The 24659-nt window shown below is 39.2% G+C and overlaps 2 protein-coding genes across 4 annotated transcripts in view; one reads left to right on the forward strand and one right to left on the reverse strand.

The window, feature by feature from the left end:
* Window positions 1-15668: 15668 nt before the first annotated feature.
* Window positions 15669-17524, reverse strand: LOC136884210 (eukaryotic translation initiation factor 3 subunit E). Its single transcript, XM_067156267.2, has one exon. The coding sequence runs from the start codon at window positions 17379-17381 to the stop codon at window positions 16062-16064; it is 1320 nt and encodes a 439-aa protein (XP_067012368.1). The 5' UTR covers window positions 17382-17524; the 3' UTR covers window positions 15669-16061.
* A 460-nt stretch (window positions 17525-17984) lies between these two features.
* LOC136884516 (uncharacterized) overlaps window positions 17985-24659 on the forward strand; it is a 55248-nt gene continuing 48573 nt past the window's right edge. The window contains exons 1-2 of one of the 3 annotated variants that reach the window (XM_068229946.1): window positions 17985-18045; window positions 18698-18875. In XM_068229946.1, coding sequence (XP_068086047.1) covers window positions 18036-18045; window positions 18698-18875 — 188 coding nt within the window. In that variant the 5' untranslated portion in view covers window positions 17985-18035. Of the gene's footprint in view, window positions 18046-18235; window positions 18372-18414; window positions 18551-18697; window positions 18876-24659 lie in introns of those variants that run through there. The other 2 variants (XM_067156744.2, XM_067156743.2) reach the window with 2 other exon arrangements.

Consider the following 24659-nt stretch of genomic DNA (forward strand, 5'->3'; position numbering starts at 1 on the left):
CTTAAAGTTTGATATTTCTCGACATAAGCCACCCTTCCTGTCCTCCCACAGTCCTCCTCTTGATATTGATCTCAATATAGTTTTTAAATACTATACTGTTATCCAAGAGTGAGTGTCCCCAGTCACACACACAGAGTTCGCACAACTGCAGACTCTCGCCCCATTAGTCACCAAGCGGACATCAGTTGATCAAACTTTGATTTATTTTATTGGACATTTTATTTTAACCTTAGCCAAGAGTTAAACATGTTTATTCGGAACTCGTCTGCACCCGGAAGAGCAAAGGATGTCTATCCAGAATTTTAAGTTTCACACTTTTGCGACCGCATATGTTTGTAATATTAGCTGATAGACATCAGGGTACATCTGCTCGGCACAAGGGCAGCTGCTTCACGCAATACCACACTAAAAGCAAGTATTAGAATCACTGGTAACTTGATAACTTAATAACCATTAACTTAAATTGGCATCATAATATTGACGAGAATCCGTTGGAAATATGCCGGCAATACCTGCTGCGTGTCTTTAAAATACGACGATCCATCACGAAAATATTCCTGCTGTCTGTAAATCTGTTAATTTTACATGAGTAGCCATGACCTTTCTAAGAATTCGAAGGCTCGCATGTTTTGATGCCATTCTGCCGATTTGAGAAATATTTTTGTAAAGGCTAATACAGGGTCATTTTCTTAATGTATTCAGGGGATTGTCGCTCGCCCAGTAGAATGTCATTCTCATTTCACTATTTCTCGATAACCAGTGACGTTTTGCAGAGGCACTGTACAACTGGTTGCCGCAGCTGGCGATGTAGCCTATAGGCCTAATAAAAATACAGACGTTGAAGGTAGAATTTTATGCGCGCACGGGGATTGAAGGGAAGCAGCGTTGTTCCTGTGGTACCTGTCAGTGGTGTTGATTACTGTTAGGTCGTGAATGCAAGATGACCCTTGATTTTCCACATGAGATTCTGAGAAAAAAACATTGTCTTGGATTTGGAAAAATTTGGTCTGTCTGTTAGGTCATCAGCCCAGAGGCTGGTTGGATCCTCAAATAGCACCACCAAAGGTTATGCGGTTATAAGGAAACCCCCAAAACCAATGGCAGCACCAAAATGAGGCGTACTAGGCAAGATGAGGAGTGAGGTAGTTTGCCATTGCTTTCCTCACTGGGTCAGAAAGTACTATTGCAGCATGACTGACCCTATGAGCAGCACCTTTCATAACACTCAGATGCACTAGTCATGGTCTGAATGTCATTACTCAGCACTACCCATACCCCAGCAACTTCCATATTGTCACAGCCATGGATGTTGACTGGGACTTTGGTGGAAGCTACACTTTACTCTGGCCTGTGCCAAGATATGGATGCAAAAGTACTGTATCCATCAAGAAATGACAGCAGGCAGTAGAAATTTGGTATATTAAACATTTTAACTCTTGTCAAGCGGATTACATTTTTGCTTATGAGCATAATTAATTTTTGTGGTTTCATTTTTATTGATAAAGCACACAAACACTCCAAACATTAAGTAGTTCATGCCTAATTTCATCAGAATAGATTGCAGATATCCTTTTAGTCTGGAAGAAATAAATACTCAACTGCCTGTTTTCATGTGAAAGTAGCACAAGGCACACCACAAAGAAATTTTGACTAACATCACAAAACACTATATTTATTTTACATCCACAAAACTTGGGTGTAAAAGTGGGGGGAAAAGGGGCCTAATAAGCGAGTAAATATGGTATACTGTACTGTGCATATCTGTTAATGAATTACTCAATTTCAGAAGCTTTAGTGATCGGTAGGTAAGACAGTGAATTACAACTTGTCATTAATGTGTTAAACACGGGAATTGTGCAGCCGCAAGGAAATACGGGATAACTAAAGCCAGTGTTCCACGTTAGCGTGAAGACAAAGATAGCTTAATGCGTAATGTACAAAAAATGCATTCATTCAGTGGCCCGCAACAAGAGCACTCTAAAAAAGTCGAAGATTAAATTGTGAGGTACATGCGTGAAAAACGCAAGGGCAGAATGGCCATACCACGGCGCAATAAACTTGTTCCGCGTCTTCATTATACATTGCTAGTCAATGAAGTCGGCCGAGACGTGCGTCTAACAGTAGCCGGTTATACCCAATGCTTAGTAAAAGTAACAGTTTTATAGACAGCAGGAATATTTTCCTGCTGGATTGTCATTTTGTAGAGACATGGAACAGGTATTTCAACGGGTTATCTTCGATATTACAGAATGATGCCAATTTTAATTTAATGGTTAAGTGTTCGGCGTTGACGTGAAGACAAAGATAGTCTAACAATGCGTACTCTACAAGAAAGGCATTCATATGATTTCACAAAGAACTTTCTAAGTCTAATTTAATTTTTTTAAAGGAAAAAGTGTAGTTTGCCTTGGATTTGGATATATACGGTATACCAATTCTACACACCATTACAAAAAACTGATACCAGACAATATATAATCTACTGAAATGGTGCCTTAAATATCACCTATGTTTAGTACACCATTATTGAGGCAAAGACGATTCATAAGTGTAAATCGTAAAGACAGTGACATTATCAATTTTTTTTTTTAATGATCTGTGAGTTATTGAGTAACGTTTCAGACTAACCAGTAGTTTTCTGTTCATTCGCATTTGGACAATTTGTTTATTTAAAAAAATAGTTTTTGTATGTAGTTTGTTGTTTTTCATCGCACCGACAGAGATAGGTCTTATGGCTGTGTTTAGTTTAAGTCGATATGACTTCTTCAGCGAAGAAGAGCCTAGTAATACATTCGCAAGCTACGATACTGATAGCAAGTATTATTGATTATTTTCTAAGTGATAGAAAGAACAAAGAACCTTCACCTGATGTAAAAACAGTACCACAACGAACTGCTGATGCCTGCAGCATTTCTGTAGAAACTTTTCAAAATATAAAAGCACAAGTTCGTGAAGTGACGAAAGTGGTGGTGGTGGTGATTATTGTTTTAAGAGGAAGTACAACTAGGCAACCATCCTCTATATAACACTAATCAGAAGGAAAAATAGAAGGGATCCAACACTTCGAAAAATGAAGATTCGGTCAAAGAAAGACAAGGGCCACGAAGGGCGTGAAAATTAAAGACTCCCTAGCCCTCGCAAACCTAATAGCGTCGGGGTCTGAAAAGAACAAGAGTTGACCAAGGGAGGTCGGATAGGATAGATGAAAGTAAGGAGCCTGGCACTAGTAAGTGGAAGCAATGCCAGGACCCAGCTGAGGACTCCGTGGTCGCCAACCCACGCTCCAAAGTTCAGAGCCCCTGTGGTCCCTTTTAGTCGCCTCTTACGACTGGCAGGGTATACCGTGAGTGTTATTCTACAGCCCCCACCCACAGGGGGAAGTGACGAAAGACTATTGGTGCTGACAGTCAAGACATCATTCTGGAAGTTGTGAAAAAATGTGTATAGGCAACAGTCTTCATATTGAGGCCTGTATTGATGGATATTACTTTTTTTTTCCTTTATTTATATCAGGGGCCGATGACCTTCGATGTTAGGCCCCTTTAAACAACAAGCATCATCATCATCATCACTTTATTTATAAGAGTAGGAGTTTTTATTGCACCTAATCAAGCCATCAATTGTCATTAATTCATTCAGGAAACTTTTTGACTTGTTTTGATCGTAAAACGATCATCTTCAGCGATTTTACAAGATAAAATCTATCCAACAATGAGTCATACCTATCTTAAACATAACGTATAATGTCTGATCAAAAAGTACAATGGGACTATAAAAATGTGTCAAAGATTGAACACAATGACTCAGAACACGTATAATACATCATCATCATCATCATCATCATCATCATCATCCTAAACCATCTCTAGTTTCCCGGGTGTGGTATATGAGCCTCCTCCATCTCATCCTGTCCTTGTACCATTCTTCCTCCACCAACTTGTCCCAATCATGACCTCTCAGCAGTACATCGCTCATAACTAAATCTATCCATTTCCTTCGTAGCCTTCCCACGGGTCGTCTTCCATCTACTTTTCTGTCAAATTCCTTCCTTGCAGTTCTGTTTACTGGCATCCTCTTTATGTGACCAAACCACTTCAGTCTTGATATCTGAATCTTATTGAGGAGAGAATCATCTATTCCTACTTCTTCTCTAATTTTCTCATTCCTAATCTTGTCTTTCCTGGTTTTCTGGATCATAGTGCGTAGGAATTTCATTTCAGCTGCCTGAAGTTTGGAATTATCTCTATTGGCCAATGTTGTGGTTTCGAGACTGTATGTAAGAATTGGTGTATAATAGGACTTGTACAATGTCATTTTTGTTTTCATGGGTATTTGCTCATCCCACAGCAGGTGTCTTACCTGGTGGTAAAATTGTGTTGCCTTATTGATTCGATTTTTCACCTCATGTTTTGCTAGGTTGTCATTTGATATAACGCTACCCAAGTATTTGAAAACTGGAACGCTGTCCAGTTGAGCTTCATTTAACATGACTGTTGGTTCTGCTCCTTCTCCATACACTTTCATCACCACCGTCTTGGTCTTGCTGATGTTTAAACCATATTTCTTAAACTCCTCATTCCTGCTTTGTATTCTGCATGTATAGTCGTTAAGTATATGCTGTCTTGATTTCTTAAGGAACAATTGATAATTATAATAGCACTTTCACTCAAATTAGTCCACTGTACTGCTGTATAGAAAAGCGTGCCCAGGCACATAAAATTTTTGAATTTACAAAGTTGTAGTCTTGAGTGAAATTTTACAATGACATCCAATCCTGCTGCATTAGTCTGAAAGGGATATCCTGCTGTTGAGTAGAGATATAAAGCGGGCCGATGACCTTCGATGTTAGGCCCCTTAAAACAACGAGCAAGCAGAGATATAAAGCCATGTATATAACAGAATACCCCTTGACGCTCCAGCTGTTAACTGGACTATAGTTCCGTTTCTATGAGTTTCAACTCGACAGCTAACAACCGGAAGTCAGATATTGGTGCCAAATAATTGTTATGAATACAAATAGGTGATTCACGACACATAATACAAACGGAAATGTATATACTCAAATATAAGTCCAGAATTAATGCATGTAGCAACATGCATAACTCACATAATATTAACAATAACACAACATATTTAGGATAAGACTATAAGATAAAAATATATCAATGCTCAAACAGATAAAACGTGAGAAAATGAAATTAAATCTACTCACTATCTAGAAGAGCTTGCATTGCTAATCGATTCAATTTCTAAGGAAGGATCCTACAAAGGGAACACACCAGTCATTTCTGAGACACTATCGGCATGTCATTGTCTGTCGAGGTTTCATTCTCGCTTGCCGTAACGAGTTAATAACATCTTCAACATAATGGTCTGTGATACTTTCCCTCTCCCAAGCTTCACTTATTTCGTATTGTGTCTCACAACTTGCACTTACATGGCCTTCGGTTTCCGAAAGAAGTCCTGCAATTTCCGAAGCTGTGAAGAGTCAATCATTCACAACTATATAATCCTTCACTTGGGCCTGAATTGGTTTTATGGCGTTAAAATGGCAACAGTGTGCTGGAAGGTCAACAACTTTATGCCCATGCCTCCTGGCTATTTCACACACCATGTAAACAAGATGCATGAGGTCCCCCCTTCTCCCTGTCATCACGAACCGAAATATTGTACTCCTTCAATCACTCGATCAACTGATTATTTCTGACCGTTATTGTTGGTGCTTGGTCAAGAATGACCGAGTGCACAGAGCACAGCAGTTATAGTAAACAACAGATTGACAGCACTGATAACCGGAACTAGAGTCTAACGCACTCTATCGGAGCAATCCGCTGTTTATTCATTCGCTTAGCCTCTGCCAAAAGGCAGCACTCAAATGTCAAGTTGAAACTCGTAAGAACTGAACTATACTTTGAGTGAAAGTGTTGTTGTTATAATTATCAGTTGCGCCTTAAGAATTCAAGACAGCATATAATTATGGACAATACACGCAGCATTCAGAATACATGTGTTCTGAGTCATTGGATAGATTTCAGAAACAATGACTAGTTTTAAGCCTTTCCCGTAGTTTCCCTTATTTTACACCAGACAAACACTAACAGTTATTATGACCACGGCTCTTCTTCCCCAGTTCTGTTCTTTAAACAATAATCACCACCACTTGCCTTTTCCTATCTGATAGTTGCCAGAAACTTATACAACCTACTCTTTAGTTTTCACTATTATGTGTATTTACTTGGCAGTACTATAAGTGAACCCCTCCCGGTTGATGCACGCGACAGCCCTCCGACGATCGGGACACGTAATTCTGATATGTATGTAATTGAAGTGACCTATAATTCCATGGTAATTACCCCATGTATATAATAAAATATATCGGTTGCCAAGAATTGTATTCATGACAGTTACCGGACTGTCCATTTGTCAGTATCAAGAAACAAGTGTCTTGAAAAGCGAAACCTTATTTTAAGATCTATCTCCCCGTACATGTCAAATGAATTGCTGCGATTTAGCAGTGGGCGACCCACAGAGAGGCCGTCGGACCAACCTTTCTTTCCCGGAATCGTCTCAGTATGATAATACAAATTGCATGTTACATGGTACATAACCTCCGATTGTGATTCACTCCTCTCATTTGAGGTTAAACTGTGCTCTCGGCAGTGTTTAAACATGACCGGTTGAACATCAGTTTTAGACAGTATCTAAGTGATAAACAATGTCTCTGCAATGTAGCAGCCATACTTAGGCATTGTTTAACCATAGACATCGTCTAAACACCGTTTCTGCAATCGGCCCATTGTATTCAATCTTTGAAAGATTTTTAGTCTCATTTGACGTTTTGAATGAATATTTTACGTTATGTTTAAAATAGGTATGTCTCATTCTTGGATAGATTTTATCTTGTTGAAGATAGATCGAAACTTATCCAAAAGTTTCTTGAAAGAGTTAATGACAATTACATGAAATGAATGTATTGAATAGGTGGAATAAAAACTCTAAGTTGTAGACTTAAACAGACTGGATCAAGTACCAGTTCATCCCAACGTAGTTCTGCCTACGCCAAAAGAAAGTACCACAAGGGAAAGAAAAGTTACGGGTCTGAATGAGTTGGATGAAACTTGGATCACTCAGAACGAAAGTACAAAAGAAACTGTTGTACAGATGACTCCATAAAATTCATTTTGGTATCCACCTCATTCTTTGCCACACAGGAAGTTGCAGTGCTTGGATTGAAGCATCGCCATTAGTATTTCAATCAATAAGATGGGAGATTACCATGAGGACATTGCACTGTTTGAAAAGTGGTTCTTCAGCACCTTAATTCACGTTTTCCTCGTGGTGCTAAAATAGTGATGGACAAGCACCATAGCACTCCAGGATAAAAGTGAAGGCTCAAACTTCTTCTTCGACTAAAGCTGTCATGGTAGAGTGGTTACAAAAGCAAGGAGTTTCCTCCGCAAATGTTCTAAAAAAAAAAAAAAACCTCCACTGTACAAGCTTGTCCGCCCTTGTAAGTCTCCAGCGCCCTTGTAAGTCATCGAGTTCACCAGACAATGCTACCAACTGTTGACAAAAACATGTTTTGAGGTGAAAATAAATAGGAGATTCAATTTTTTTTTTAAGTATGTGTGTTAATTTATCACCATAGGATTTTCTTCAGCGCTCAGCATAAGGGGTTAGACTTTCTTTATGTGTGTATATTAAGTTTTATCACCATTGATTTAGGAGTTTTCATTGTGCCATAGGTGGCAATTAAATCTCAGCATCTTGAGTTATGAGAGTGACGCCACACTAAATGTATCTAAGATGAAACTCTAAAAGAATTTAATCGTATAAAGTCCAACTGTTCAATACACGTTTACCATTTGATAAATGGTATGTCTAAAAAGCTACATAGGACATGTTTTGACCTAGCCTAGAGGTCATCAGCTAAAATAACATCAAGAAGAAAGACATACAAGACATGTATTTAGGAGACGGGAGAGGGCTGGACTTCATGACTGGTCCCACCGTCAGCTGTCCTGAGAATGGTTTCCATTCTCCTGCACTAAGGTGAATGCCGGAACAGTTCCTAATATAAGCCACAGCCGCCAACCCCCTCACCTTCTCAGAGCATCTCCTTCACTGTAACAAATCTCCTGGCCTGAGAGATGGCATCACCATCTAAGAGACCCACCTCCCCCTTGAGGGGACAAATGAAAAAGAAAATACTGTACGTGCAGAACTCTGTAACGTACACTACGTCACGCACCAAGTTTAAATGGGGCAAGCGCGTCTTCTGTTGTGTTTGACGAGATGTGAATCGTCAGTTCCGGTCTGTAGAGCTGTGAAGTTGCACTTGACAGGCTTTGTATTTAAAACGCTGGGTAAAAGGAAAGAATGTGTGCCTGTCGAAGGAATGAAGCATATATCAAAGTTGTATTCATTAGAAACAAAGTTAGAAATTTTGGATCGCTATGGGAAAGTTGAGCGTATTGTTGACCTTCAGCTTGCTTTGTGAAAGTCTGTAAAGTTTGAATTAAAATGCGTTTCAGAAACATAATGGTTATTTTTTGTAAAAATACTAAGAAGCCTGCTGTTTTAAACTTAATATGTGAGTAAACGGAAACCTAACCCTGTATTATACACATAAAATGATGCTCGATTTACACAAATTCGGTACGTGCAGCAATTCCACGGAATGTAACTATCACGTATTACGACCTTTACCTGTATGTTCCCTATTTTTAGTGATTAAAATCAATATAATGCATATTTTGGCTAAAAAGTATTAAAAATTAACAGTCCTCTCAAAAATGGAGAAACAAATTAAGATTTAAACATTTAATATTTCAACTGGTGTGCAGCTCAACAATCATGTCTTTCCCTGTCTGAGCTGATAAGCGATGCAGAGGAAGAGAGGTGGGAGGCCTGAGGAGGTGAGGTCAGCCGGTCAGTACACCACGCAACTGCTACACTGCATTATAACAACTTTGACTGTGTTTTTCCCATAATTTCATAATTCAGGAAATCACTTTCATCAACAGTGTGCCATTGGTTTCCCGATTATTTCATTCATAATTTGGGCATTCCCTTGCAGCGCTTCATACCTCCATCTAGTTCAATACCAGTCATTCACAGTTTGAATTAGCATTGTCATGGATCATAGTGTTCTTGTACATGCCACTATGTCTACAAGTACAGGGTGTTCAGTTGTATATTGATATTCATTAAAGAAAATAACAATGTTACAATAGCACAGTCAACCAGTTTGAAATTAAAAAGTTACATACTGGTATATGAATTTAAAGATGATGGTTAAACAGCTGCCAATAAGATGATATTTTGTAATTTGTATCAGACTATAGTGACATCTACTCAAAGGTTCCTGGTGCAACAACACATTTCAAACCGTAAACATCAGGCTAACAAACAACAAAATTGTTTTTGACACAACCAACAACTTCAAATGTAACGTCGGAGTTCAACACCAATCTCTGCTGCGCTCTCATCTCTGCTGACATGCCTCTCTTCAAACTGAATAATCAATGCTTCAGAGAATTCCTTGAGAAATATATTAAACAAACTATCCCTGATGATTCAACGTTAAAAAAAAAAAACCTATTGCTAAGCCATATACGACGAAACTGTTCACAAGACAAGACAAGAAATTAAAGATGGTCCGATCTCGGTTTCCACTGATGAGACCGCAGACAAAGACTGCAGGCTACTTGGCAACGTATACATTTGTATAGCCTTTGCTCGAGCACGATCACAAAGACGTTTTACTAACATCAATTCTGCTGGTGTGGTTTCAGTCTAGGATTTTAAATAGGCCATCAGTTTGTCCAGCTGAATTGTTTGTTGCCTCTCCATGAGTCATTGTTTCTTTGTTAAGCGAAGAATATTGTAGACAGATTTTTACATTACGGTATGATGAATCAATAACAAAACTATAGAAACGTTCAATGAAGCTATGGTAGGTATCCTGTGGCCAGTGGACGTTAAATATTAGCAATGTCGCACTTTATATGATAAAAGCTAGAGAAGCATTCTGTTGTATATCCTAAGATGACTCATTTAACTTGTGTAGCACATGCATTTCATCGTGTGGCAGAAGTGTTAAGAGGTTGTTACCTCAAAGTAGATTTGTTGATTTCCTCAGAGTAAAAAAAAAAGTTTTCCTCAAAGCCCACAGAAGAGTTCACCTTTTGAAAGAAATGTACCTGGAAATTACATTGCCACCTATGCTGAATACACAGACTCTATTAAGAACATTCTGAATGCCATGCAGCATCAGTTGAAGCTGTGAAAACATTTGTCTGTGACACGAGTCTGAGGAATGACTTAAGTTACAAAAGCACTCGAAAGGCTCCAAAACTTGCATCTGTCACTTACTGAAAGGTTTGAAATTGTGAATAATACTGTGGAATAACTGAATCGTGGTACAGGTAAAGTTGCAAATGCATCAAAACTGAAGATGGACATTTACTTTCAAAGAAGAAGAAATGGGAAAGGTTGCTGTAATGATGTGTGGAGATTTAAGTGTGAAGTTAATGTTGGATTTACCCCAGCAGACATAATGGCCCCATTATTTCTCCCCATGTTGAACGAAGTTTCAGTCAATATAAACCATTCTCAGAGACAACAGAAGATTCATTTTCCAGTATTCAGAACAACATTTGAAATCCATTGTTTTGATAACAGAGAATAAAGATTGTGTATTCTTTGAAGTTTGTACAGAAGAACCTCGTTTATACAAATTAAGTGGGACCGGAAGTGATCCGGATTATCGAAAATCCAGATAATCCAGAAAAACTAAAATCAAATACAGTAAATGTTATATAATTTATTAACATAAGTTGACAGTAATGCCTTGTTTGAATTGTACAAAGAAATATAACAACACTTTTCTTACATTTACGACTCTGTTTTATACACTAAAATAATGTGCAAGTTTTCTTTCTGTTTTAGATTTGTGTAGCCTTTGCGCGCAGCACGGTCAGAAAGACGTTGTACTAATATCAGTTCTGCCAGTGTGGTTTCAGTCGAGGATTCTAAATAGGCCATCAGTTTGTCCAGTTGAATTGTTGCCTATCCATGAGTCATTGTTTCTTCTGATGGAGCGCCGGTTTCATTTTCTAATTCACCATCAGTGAATTAGTAGTGCGTTGCATTCAGAAGAGCATGGGTTTCAATCCCACCTCGGCCGTCCTGGGAATGGTTTTCCACAGTTTCCCATTCCCAATTTTAGGCGAATGCCAGGATGGTACCTTTGATAGACCGTGGCCGAATTACTTCCAATTCCTGTCCTTAACTATTCTTAGCGGAAAAGACATTCAAGAAAAATCGACCCCGTAAATACTGTACAAGTAAAAGTTTTTTTTTTTTCGATCAGGATAAACCGGGGAACCGGATTAATGAGGGCCGGATAAACGAGGTTGTTGTTAGTAACAGAATAAAGATTGTGTATTAAAATTAGTTCAACATTATGTTTCATATAGGCCTACTTTATTTAGCTTCATTGAACTTGAACTTTAATACTGAATAAATATGTTTTTCTTATAAGTCCATATATAATTCTGTATTTCAACAAAAATAAAAACACATGTACATACTTGAACTTTAATACTGAATAAATATGTTTTTCTTATAAGTCCATATATAATTCTGTATTTCAACAAAAATAAAAACACATGTACATACTGGTACTTCATTAAAAGTGCATATAAATCCCTGCTAACATTCAACTCCCTAACTTGGTGTATTTTTAGTTAAAAGATTCTCCTGGAGCGGCACCGTGCAGAATATGTATCAGCCAACAGCAGTAGTCCTTCACTTCGGAAAATGTTTGTATTTTTGGATATAAGTTACTACTTAGGAAGAGTTGGTGGGTCCTCAGCGGTGGTGCTAAACACGTCCATCAATTTCCTTCATGCCATACAAGATAATTCCACATCTGGTGGGCAATACGGCAGTTCTATCCAAAGCCGCATCAAGTCACCAAGCAACCAATTCAAACAGAAACACCATATAGCAAAATAATAAAGACATACAAGTGTACATAATTTAGGAAGGTGAAGTTATACCTTGTATTAATGTAGGCGTATATGTAGAGGAGAGAGATAAAACTTAACAAAATGCCTCCAGCATAAACCATGTAATTTGAAAAGGTCAATCATAATCTTACTGTACCTCATATGACTTTTAGGACGTGCTCTCTGCCAAGACTTATCTTCACGGATTGTTCTAAAATCGGAGATGTTGGTTGCTCTTTCGTCATTGATGATATGAACACGAAGATCTCGCTTCCTAAAGTATGTAGCGTGTATACTGCAGAGCTTTACGCCATCTTAGAGGCTCTGCAGTTTGCACTGTGTGACGAAGGAAGCCACTTTCTTATGTGTACCGATTCGTTAAGCTCTCTGCAGTCTATTGAAACCTGTTTCTCGCAACACCCACTGGTACAGCAGATACATGACCTTCTAACCAGGTTAGGGGATGCTGGCACCAGAATCACTTTCGCGTGGCTTCCAAGCCACGTTGGGATTGCGGGAAACGAACTTGCGGATGAAGCTGCAAAGAAAGCTGTACTTTTACCTCCAAGACCAGTCAGTGTACCTGCTAAGGATATTTGTTATCAGCTACGTCGAACCATCTTGGCGTCCTGGGAATCGGAGTGGCTAGATTTCCGAACTCCCAACAAGCTGAGAACAATTAAGACAACTACCGTGTGGCAGTCCTCTTTCCGACCTTCACGGAGAGAGGCCATAGTACTATGCAGGCTGAGGATAGGTCATTTACGATCCACGCACTCTTATCTCCTAAAGAGGGAAGACCCCCCCAGTGTGCCGACTTCACCGTGGCCCACATCCTCACAGAGTGCGCAGATCTCTCTGCCCTAAGACGGAGCCTCGGCCTGCAAGAAACACTCGAACGCATACTAGCCGATGACGCGACTACTGCTGATCCCGTCATCCGCTTTATGTGTGACAGTGGACTTATCAAGGGTATATAAAGTACAACTGCACTGTTACTCAGGGAACGTACGTTCCCTTTTGATACGTTAGTAATCCTTTCGGCCTAGTTCTATAGTTGTTTTTTGTTTTATTTTGTACTGCGTTTCCAAATTCCTTTGTTGAATAAATAATTTTGTTTTATATTTTAAATTTCTTTTCCACTTATTTGTTCAGAGAGGATGATTACCTCGTTGTACGTCCTCTTAAGACAAAAATCACCACCACCACCACCACCTCTGCCAAGGCGAGGGACCAATCAACAGTTCCCCAGAAATTTATTTTCTTTTATAATCTAATATAGTGTGATATTTCCTGTACCACTGTCATGAACACCCAACTGCCATCGACTGAAATCTATACAATATGCTGTCACTTCCAGAATTCAACAGAGATAGAAGTAGTTGCCAATTACAGCATAATAAACACTCTTAAACCAATGATGACAGCCACCCTTTATCCGGTAAGCTTCTATACCCAGTCGGTTAGGAAATCCAACACGGTGCTGTTTGGATGACGTCACAAGACACTCAGCAGGCTTGCAAAAGGTAGCCCGTGAAGTACTGTACAGGCCTCTAGCATACCGTGAATTGGTTAGATCATTGGTGTGGACAGATTTATTTTTGTCCAATGTGGCATCCCTGTGGTTGGACACGAATCAAGATCTATTGGGGACAGGAAAAGAATTATATGAACAAATCGGATCCATAAAATTTCATTATAATTTTTGTCCTAAATGGCAGATAACAATTGCTTTTAAGAAAATTAAGAGTAAAATTAGCGGTAAATTAATAAATACGATTATTACTAGTGAAATATATACATACTTTGCTACACTATGACTATGAATTCTACTATGCTGCAGTGCTTCAGTATGTCATTTGTTCATGGAAGACTTTAGTGAGTGAAGTCTTTGCTCACTCAACTTCTTTGAACTTCTTAGCTTTGCTTGACGTTTCTTTGAGGGGCAAGTTGTTGACTTGGGGCCGATATAGACTTTGAATTCTACGGCACTTACACTATGATCGATCAAAACTGGACCAAAGAACTACAAGAACAAAGACATGTTATAACCAGATACGCAATATATGGCTTCCATCACAAAATATGTGCAAAGGCAAAATACCATAACCCAACGAGTGACTGTCTTTGCACACTGTGCAATGACGTCTGTGATCGTTACCACATCCTAAAGTGTAAAGAGAGACAAAAAACGCTATTTGAATATAGCAAACTAGCAAAGAGTGAATACATTAAACTCAGTACTCATTTGAGTGCTTCTTATTGTTGTTGTTATTATTATTATTATTATTATTATTATTATCATCATCATCAACTCGTTACTTAATATATTTATTGGTCCAGGGATCATGCTATTTTTCTTTCAACAAAAATCATTTTTTTGTTATTTACGATTTTCTTTTCACCTCCATGTTCCCGTCTGAACTGTCTGTGCTAGTCATGATGGACAACGATATTGAGAATTCTTCACAGACACAGCACTTCCATTCATTCCATTTGTATTTCGCTAATTTACACAGTCTTGGTTTTAATTCTTCTACATAAGTATGAATACTTCTTGGGGCAGGAAAGGACCTCTACTTTCCGCTATGTTAGGTATCACTACACATCACTTTTTTGTGCATTTTCTCCTTCCTCTGTATGGACATCTAGTACGGAAGCACCACCCGGTTTCGTGAATGAATCGTATCCACGAAATTTCACAGTAATTTTTTGTTGCAAATGGAAGATAAGAATTGCTTTTACTCAAATAAAGTGTAAAATCTGCGGTAAATTAAGAAATAGTACAAAATATTTCACTTGTAGAGAATAATATGGATACATTTTTTACAACTATATTTTCTGCTACGCCACAGTGCTTCCGTAAGTGTTTTGTTTGTCTGACACGTTCGTGTGTGGTGTCCTTGTTCACTGAAGTTGTTTGAATTAATTAGGTGTCCTTTTTTTCATGTTGCTCATTCGTTCTGTGCCCTAACTCACTCATTAAGTGATATATTTATTGGTCCAGGGATCATGCTATTTTGCTGTTTGAACTGCCTGCGCTAGTCATATGAACAAATATAATAAGAATTCACAGACATAGCACTCCCATTCGTCAGTGCTAGTCCTGGACCTCAAGAAAGAAACAAAAGATGGCACAAGCAACGGAATGCAACATAAGGGACTCCTGTCTACAGCCCAGAAGTATGTATAGATATTTCTTAATTTACAAACCAATTTTACACTTTGAATAAAAGCAATTATCATCTTCCGTTTGGCACAAAAATTACAGTGAAATTTTGTGGATAAGATTCCGTACCACCTTTTATTTACACACATGCACATCTAAACAAAGTCCAACTCCTTATGTCAAACAAACCAATGATGACGAATTACTGCTCGCACACACATGTAAATGAAGTTTAATTTTTGTAAATATACAAAATGTACCTTAATGCAGAGTATGGTAGAGTTACTCTGGTGACAGTTGGTAATCGTGAGAGCAAGGTAAAGCATTAGCAACAACAGAACACTGCTGTCTTGAGTGAGGAACTATTGTATTATTAGCCTACCATTACCATCAGTAAGACAGGTTTTACAATTAAGAAAGAGAAAGAAACAAGCAAACTTGTATGCAATAGGACTATTCAGTTGTAGAGAAAATAGTCGATGGAATCTTCAAAGATGTTTATTAAGTAAACTGTGATTAAAATTACTTGTACACCATTTGTAACTCTCATTAAAATTAAATTTCCATATCACTTCAGTCAATAACGATTATCCTTTAGAAGGTAAAATGTTTCAAAATTATTCTTCAGATACAAATATCTTTTAAGTTACCAATATCAGTCACAAATACAGCTAACTTGGAAGTGAAATCTTGACACAGCACTGCAAAATATTTCAGGTATTATAGTTATATATCCCTACATACACTCAAGACACTGAAAAGATTTCTCAGTAAACCGCCAGTTCCTCTTCTAACCAATTGATTTCTTTATGATCACTGTTTGACACCAAGAATCAGTTTCCAGAATTTCATAAAAATATACTCTCAAGAGGTTATTAAAATTCATCACTTCCCCAACGAATGTCCTGGGTACGGGTCTTCAATTTCCTCTCTATTAAACCTTGAAGAGCTTCAGATCGAACAGATAACGAATCTATCTTCTCAACAAGCTGCTGATATGGTGAAAGTGGTTGTGTACCCATTACCACATGACCTAATTTTGAGTCAATTTTTGCATCAAGTTGAGCATTCCGGATCAAATTTACAATCCAGCACTCTGCTTCATCAGGGTTCATGTTTAACTTTTCAGCCAACATGCCAATGCTGATGCACTGATGAATACGGCAGAAGGTCTCAAAAATCATGAGTCGAGCATTCTCAACGAATTCTTCCAAACAGGCAATAAGGAAGAAATCGTTGAAAAGCACTGTCTGACACTCGTGCAGTTTCTGTCTGGCACCATCAAAATCAAAATTTACATACAGATGCTCAATAAATTCAGTGATAGGATCTCTGTAAGTGTAGGATTCTTGCTGAATTACTTTCACAAGGTCTTTCAGGGCACTTCTTCTAGCACGGTTGATAATTACTGCAGTGGACAGATAACGTAAGATATGAGGACACATAGTTTGAATGGCATTCAAGTAATGAGGTCGGTACAAGAACATCTCAATAATGAGATCACGGCCTTTAACATGGTTGAAGAACACGAATAAACTCCAGTGGATGAGCCAAGTACGTTGCTGAAGCAGTTGAAGAGCAGATCCAAATGCATTACTGCCATCAATGTATTCTCGCAACTTATTTAAGTCCTCCAAAGCAGCTTCCCAGTTTTGTACCAATATTTCTGAAGCCAATTTACCCCACAACACATTCAGATAATTCTTGTCTGAGCTTGGAACAACTAACAAATAAAAATACAGATACCCATTAGTAATGGAATAGTTGCCACATTCATAACGATATTTAGCCAACTTATACAAGCTCTCCATCATTTCAAGGGTGATCTTGTACTCGTTGAGGAGATAGTTGAACAGAGTCTTGGGATCTCTCATAGTTCCCATGGTCTTCATAACTTCCTCGTCGGCGAGTAATGCCACAATAGGTTCAACATCCTGCTGCAATTTCTGTAACTGACTCACTACTTGAACACGACGTTCCTTTAGAGACTCGGGAACATCTTCTGTAGGGTACAGCTGTTTCCTGATGTCAATAGCATAATCTAACATATTGGTCTTGCTTAATATTTCAAGCTTTCCGTGCAACAATTCATTTTCATCATATATCTGTTTAGCAGAAAGAAATTCCAATAGCGGGAATACCAGATGTCTATCCAGATATTGTACCATAACAGATGTTAGGTCAAATTTAGCCATGTCTATGGAATAACTAGAGTAAATTAATGTTAATGAACTAGAATATCCTCACTTTGCTCAACAAATTACAGTTTACGCACAAAACACAAAGCAACGTGCTCAACCAAACAGTTCTTCGCTGTTTTATCCACGGAGGAAAAGAAGATGAGGCCAAAGAGGATATAAATATATTGACGAAAGAATAAGTCTTTCCACAGGAGGACACAAGGGCTTTCTCGGAACCGTAAGATAAGTGATAAGAAAATTATAAAAATTTTAATTTCAAATTATTATATTTAATTCAATTTACAGTTTTGTAGATACTCGTATATACATTTTAAATAGAATTCCGTACTCTTAGATAATATTGGTAAAGCAAGATTACTTCGTACTTTGAACTCTCTGACGTACTAACAACAGTAGCGTTAAGTCACTAAAATGTCTCCCAAATGCAAGAGTTATTTACTTTTTTTAGTACTGACTTTTAAAAAATAGAAATGAAGAATCATTATTAGAAGTCGAGGTAATACTACATTAACTGCTTCAGGAGTTTATAAAGTATATAAATACTCACAGACATTTCAGTTTCTCAGGTGTTGAAGCCATTACGATTTCTTTGGGAAGTGTGGATGAGAGTGCTTATGATGGCATACATGATCAAGGAATACTATTGTGATGGAAACAAGTAAGCGGATTTATTTTGTTGAATACAAAATTCACAATTTCTTAAATAGAGTGTTCTTTAGAGCTTAAATGCCACTTCCCTCTCTGAACTGTCTTCTTTATTGCGCTCCTAATGATCGATCGATTTTATGATTTATCTCCGAAGATTTCTAATGCCTCCCTTACAAATGTCACCCATCTTTGCTTGTGCTGCCATCTCATACCGCAATGATAGATGATGTTTGTGTATAAGACATGTGTAATAAATAATATTAACTTGTACAGAAATATATTACTTTTCTATACCATTCCTATCAACTGGGAAGCATCCAGAATATAAAATAATAGGTAAGTCGGGTAGCAAGGAAACAGTCTGTGAATTTCGTGGTAACGACTGCCTTCTGAATCAAAGTTAGTTCTCTTGCATCAGTGTACAGTCTTGGCATTGTATATCCCGCGAATGTTGAAATTCATCTAGAAATTTTAAGCCATATTTGTCAAATATCACAGAGCCATGCCGATAATGGGTATATAATTTATATGATTTGTACTTCATATTCCTTCCTGTTCCATCTGGATCTTCGGAAATTCAAGGAATACTTGTTAGCATCACTGGTTATATTAATTCGTAACACCAGTCAATCGTTTAATCACGTTGTTTTCCTACATTTCAGATATTATGGCGAAGACTTCTGCCATCGACAATACAGGATCGTCGCCCAAAGATGATCTTCCTCATTGTTTCGTGTGCGATGTGGGAGTGACTGGCCGGCACTATACACTGGCTACATGTCGAACTCAAGCCACAAGAATTCGTCTTATCGAAAAACTGGGCCAGCTTGTTGGCGAAAGGTAACAATATTGTGCATAACACAGCAGCATAAATGAATTTCACCTCAGTATTTCTTTGGTTTCCCGGACGACCTTTTCTTCTGATTGTTAGTGATTGTATTACCGTATACTGTATTATACTGTTGGATCATCTTTATATCAGTCCATCTAGCATGATTACTCATCAAATAATGAAGGTTGCACTGGAGCTAAACCAAACTTGTGAACACCAAAGTAACTTGTTACTTACCATTGGCATGATATTTATTTGACATAATTCAGATTTCTTTCTTCAGTCTGTTATTTTGAAGATCATTTCTAACTGGTGTAGCCTAAATAAAACATCTTCTGTTAGGCTATGCTCTGTTGAAATGATAGTAGACAAAAGAGCCTTTATTACAATTACTAAAAAAGTCCTTGCATTTCTATAAGATAAAGAATGCATCGTTTCTAAAGATGCATACTAAGTACAGGCACTTGTAAGAATTGATCAATAACTACCAAGAGTGCACTATGCCATGTTATCCGTTCTGCATATACTACCTTAGGTTGAATGTTGGATCAGTACCGGGTGAGTTGGCCGTGCAGTTACGGATGTGTAGCTAGGATATAATGGGTTCAAACCCCACTGTCAGCAGCTCTGAAGGTGATTTTCTCTGGTTTCCCATTTTTGCACCAGGTTCCTTCCCACTCTTAGCCCTTTCCTATCCCATCTTAGCCATAAGACTTATCTGTGTCGGTGCAATGTAAAGCAAATTGTAAGATTGTAATTTTAAAAAAAATGTTATATCAGTTGATTTTAAGATAGTAGCCCAGAAACATGATGATATAGAGGTCTCCTTTCTCTTCTGAGAGCATTCATCCGACAGAGCAGGGTTCGCTGTTGTCCTGTCTTATTATATCCATCCACTGCTTCTTTGGCATTCTCTTTTCCGTGACCCCCTGTGGGTGGGGGACGCAGACGGAGAATATACCCACAGTATCCCCTGCCTGTCGTAAGAGGCGACTGAAAGGGGCAACCAAGGGATGATAAAATTAGAACCATGAGACTACTTGAATTAGTACCATCATGCAGGGAACACCATGGGTCGCATTTACTTGCGTGTAGTACCACTATGTTAGGGATGCAATAGGTTTGTGATTAGTAGTGACAGTGTGTGAATCGGGTTGTGGGTCCTACAGTACCTGTGATTCGTACCCCTATATGAGCGACACTATGGTTAGCCTTACTTACGCTCAGTTCCCACTATGTGCGGAATACCACGGGATAGTAAGAGTCCCTGTGGTTAGTCCGCTTATGTGAGGAACGCCATAGGTTTGCGCTGTTTACATGTACACGTTGCATTACCTGTGAATATTACCATAATGTGTGGAATACCGCGAGTCTACGCTACTTTTGATTAGTACCACAACATGACAAATAGCATGGTTTTACTTTCCTAGCGATCAATACTATTATGAGGAGTTGATGACCTGGATTTTTTACCAGTTTCGACTATAAGCATAATCGATTCAACATCGTGCTATAGAAGCAATCCCTTGGTCAGTAATACTATTGATTTGTACCAGCTTGTGTGCTTTTGAGACACTGTGGGTCAGATCCACTGATCGTTTTAAATTCATATCCATCCTTCCATTCATTCTTCGTCCTCACGTTTTGAATTCTGGTCAGTGGAGGATTTTGGATTTTTAATTTGTCATTTCATTTCATCTCATTTCGTACCATTAGGGGCCAATGACCTCGATGTTAGGCCCCTTTAAACAACAAACATCAATCGTCATCAATCTTTTCCGTGACTCCTGAGGGTCGATGTTGAATGCAGTCTTTGTGATGGAATTATCGGCATTGCAAAGTACTAGTCCATGCTAGCGTTGTCAAGTTTCACACATTTTATCCAAGAAGGGAGCCACTCTGAATCTGATCCCTTAATTTCTTATGCAGTCAAACTACCCCCACTCCTCACCATGAGTTGTGCACCTTATTATGGGGCCACCATTGATTTTTGCAGTTTCTCCTATAACTGCATAACCTTTGCTGGTGCTATTTGAAAATCCAGCCAGCCTCTGGGCTAAGACTTAATAGACACATTCAAATCTGATCCAAGTAGAATTTGCTTATTTACATGTCTGTATGTTGATATGAGACTCCCACCCTTGTTACTACTGGTTTAGTAGTTGCCATCAACTGTTGACGAGATTTTTGTTAGTGGCAGACCTGGGTCGTAGTGACATTCCATTGATCCAAATCGCCACGAGTGCAGAGTAAAGAACCTCCTTGACAATTCGAAAAATTGCCCTGGTGCTGTTATTGTGCTGTAAGGGGTAATAATAATAGTAATAACAACAATTGTCAAGATGGCGGCTAGAGTAGACACGCGCAAGCTTAGTGCTGCTGCAGTTTGTGTTGTTTGTGTGGTAATAATCAGAGTTCTTGTGCTTTACGGTTCTCTGCACGGGTCTATTCAAATTAAGGAATCGGTGTGTGCAAGTGAAAAAGTGAGTTCTCCTTTTGCATGGCTACTAGCAGAGAGAAACTACTACATTCCAGCATTCTCTCTGACTTGATGCGCCATTTTCCAGACTTATAGGTGCCTCCCTACTAGCTCTGAGCCGAACGAGCCTAGGCCTGGTCGCTCAGGGATTAAGGGCTTGCTTTGCCTCCTTCTACTGGCTGGAGATGTTCACTTAAACCCCGGTCCCACCACTTGTGAAATGAAAACAGACAAAAACATCTATTGCCAGAATGTGCAAAGCGTAAACAATAAGCTGTCTGATTGGGAACTATCCCTTCCAGACTTAAGAGAAGTTGACGTGATCGGACTTACTGAAACATGACTCTCGTGGGCTAGTTACAGTGAACTACCACTCAGCGCTAATTACAGCATATTTCATCGTGATCGTGCTACTGTAGCTGGTGGAGTGATGCTAACAGTGAACAGTGCCTTACTGTGTAAACGAAGGACAGATCTTGAATGGAACTGTGAGTTAGTGTGGATGGAGCTACTCATACCATGTAAACGAAGGACAGATCTTGAACGGAACTGTGAGTTAGTGTGGGTGGAGCTCCTCTTTCCTCGACACCCTGTACTTGTGGGATGTTACTACAGACTACCAAACAGCCCATTAAGTGACCTTGAACAGTGCCTGGACTCAGTCATTGCAGCTCTCTCTCATGGTGAAGTAATTTTAATGGGCGACTTTAACTTGTCTATAAAGTGGTCTTCTCCAACTACCGGACTGTCAGCTAACAACTGTGACGCATACTTTATAGACAGTTTTATTAATGGCCTCGGACTGAAACAGTTTAATGTGGACCTCATACTCTCCTCATTAGATCTTTAAACAATAACCCCAGGCAGAAACCTTTTCCTGTGCGACCACCAGTCTCTCGATGCTACATTCCTCCTTCCCCACCCCTCCTCAAAGCCTCACAGTAGGACATCCTACCGCCCTACCTACGTCTGGCGCCGTGCCGACTGGCCTGCAATGTGTCGTGCCCTGGAATGCCTTCCCTGGAGTCTGCTCAAAATAGTTAATATCGAATCGGCTCTTGACTTGCTGTACGACTGGCTGCAAGCTGCAATTAAAGACTTCATACCTGCTCAATGGGCTACTACCACCAAATATCAACACTGGATATCACAAGAGACCAGACTGATACTATTTAATAAGAAGAGAGCTTGGCGCCTGTGGAAAAACTTCCCTAATCCACACACTCATAATACCTTCATTAAAATCCGCCGCCACGCGAGGTTTATGGTTAGAAGAGACCACAAAACACACGTAGACACTGTCACTGGAAATGTCCGCAGCAATCCCAAGCGCTACTGGAGTCTCATCAACACACGGAGAAGGACGGAGCGGATTCCTGTCAGCGCGAACCACAACGATGCAACAGCAGACGGCGCCGATCGCCATGAACTGTTCAACAGGTATTTCTTCTCCAACTTCTCCCCTCCCTTCCAAAACCAACCGCTACCTCCTGTAGGTACAGCTTCAAACAGAACCCTATCAAGCATAACTACCACACCATAACCTTCTTCAAACTCTTCGTACCAACAAAGCTACCGGTGCCGACACTATAGGTCCTCTTTTCCTAAAAAATACTGCCAGCACTCTTTGCGTCCCTCTCTCTAAATTATTTAACAGGTGTTTTGCTGTGGGCTATTTTCCTATTACTTGTAAACAGGCAAATATTGTTCCACTTCTCAAATCAAGCAACAAATTTAATGTTTCATCTTACCGACCAATTTCTATTCTCCCCACACTGTCCTTTATCTTTGAAAAAATTATACACCAGCATCTCCTCGCATTCACTTTAACGTATATCTCAACCAAGCAGCATGGTTTTTTACCAGGTGGCTCTTGTCTAACAAAACTGGCCACTCTGCATAGCTTTGCATCACATACCATTGCAGCTAAATCACAGCTGGATATCTGCTACGTAGACATTTCGAAAGCTTTCGATTCTGTAGACCATACTCTGTTGCTCCATAAACTCTCCGAATGATTTAATATACGGTAGTCTTCTGACCCTTCTTGCTGGCTTCCTACATAACCGTTGGCAGAGAGTGGTAATATCACGCACTTCATCCTCATGGTTACCAGTCACCTCCGGTGTCCCGCAAGGCAGTACTCTTGGCCCCTTTCTGTTCTCTTTGTTTATGGACGATCTGCAGTCCGAACTCAACGAAACAGCGAATACCCTACTCTTTGCTGTCGACTGCAAACACACCATGCAAAGCTGCATCTGATGGATTCCTGATCTCCCTGTATGTCAGATGGGATGTACGGGGATAGAGATAAAGGGCTGTGTCTAATACCCCCTTCAGAATGAAATTAGTCATTCCAATTAGAATGTAACAAGCAGTAAGGAAATATTTTAAAAACTAGATGAAATGATGACCATGAGTTAAAGTTAAGTCTGGAACATGGCTGAGTAGCTCAGGCAGTTGAGCACTGGCCTTCTGATTTCAAGTTGCTGGCTCAGTCTGTTGGTATGTCAAGTTTTATGTTGGTAGATTTACTGACACGGAAAAGAGCTCGTACGGTACAAAATTTAATCACCTCGACGTCTCCAGTGGGACGTAAAACCAATAACACTTTATTCTATGTTGATGATTTGGGAAGTAATTTGTATTGTATGTGTGAGAGTACATATTTATATGCTATGCCTATTTCCATGACAAATGTTAGAGGAGGAGGTCTAAATATGGGCAAGTGTTGATATTGGGGATGCACAGGGAGTGTTGGAGCCGCAAGGCAGGAATGTGAGAGACGTCAGTCAGTGATAAAAACATCTCGTGTTACAGTGCATAGAGGTGCTACTAAAAGTTTTACATGAAACATGATACGTGCTCTTAAATATCAGAGCTTTCAGCTGGAGAAATACGTGAGTTTATTTTTAATAACTGCAGACCACCACAACTGTTCAAACATTATTGATATCATGGTCTAAATCTGGGCTACCGTGGACCATATTTCACACCAATGAGAGAAATGGTATAAGGGAGGCTATTTTTGTTACAGGATGCCTAGATCAAGGCCGAAGTATGTGCCAAAGGGTGTTAGAAAAGTGTGAGATGAGGAAGTCTCGACTCTCCGAGTCAGCTGGGAAGCGAAACATGAACAGAAGGCGAAGGAAGAAAATTGAGGGTGAAATCAACAAGGAGGAAGGCAGGGAAAAGCATACCTGGAAAAGACGGAGAAACATTCCAAGGAAAAGTAAAACTGAAACTTAGAGAACGGAGTTCCGAAGAGTCTGTGAACATAGTGATGAAACTGGACGATGATGATGGAGATAGT

This window comes from Anabrus simplex, chromosome 12 (assembly GCF_040414725.1).
Source record: "Anabrus simplex isolate iqAnaSimp1 chromosome 12, ASM4041472v1, whole genome shotgun sequence".
Taxonomy (NCBI): Eukaryota; Metazoa; Arthropoda; class Insecta; order Orthoptera; family Tettigoniidae; genus Anabrus; species Anabrus simplex.

Coding starts and splice junctions, on each gene's coding strand:
- LOC136884210 (XM_067156267.2), bottom strand. CDS start 17,381: ATGGCTAAATTTGACCTAACATCTGTTATGGTACAATATCTGGATAGA.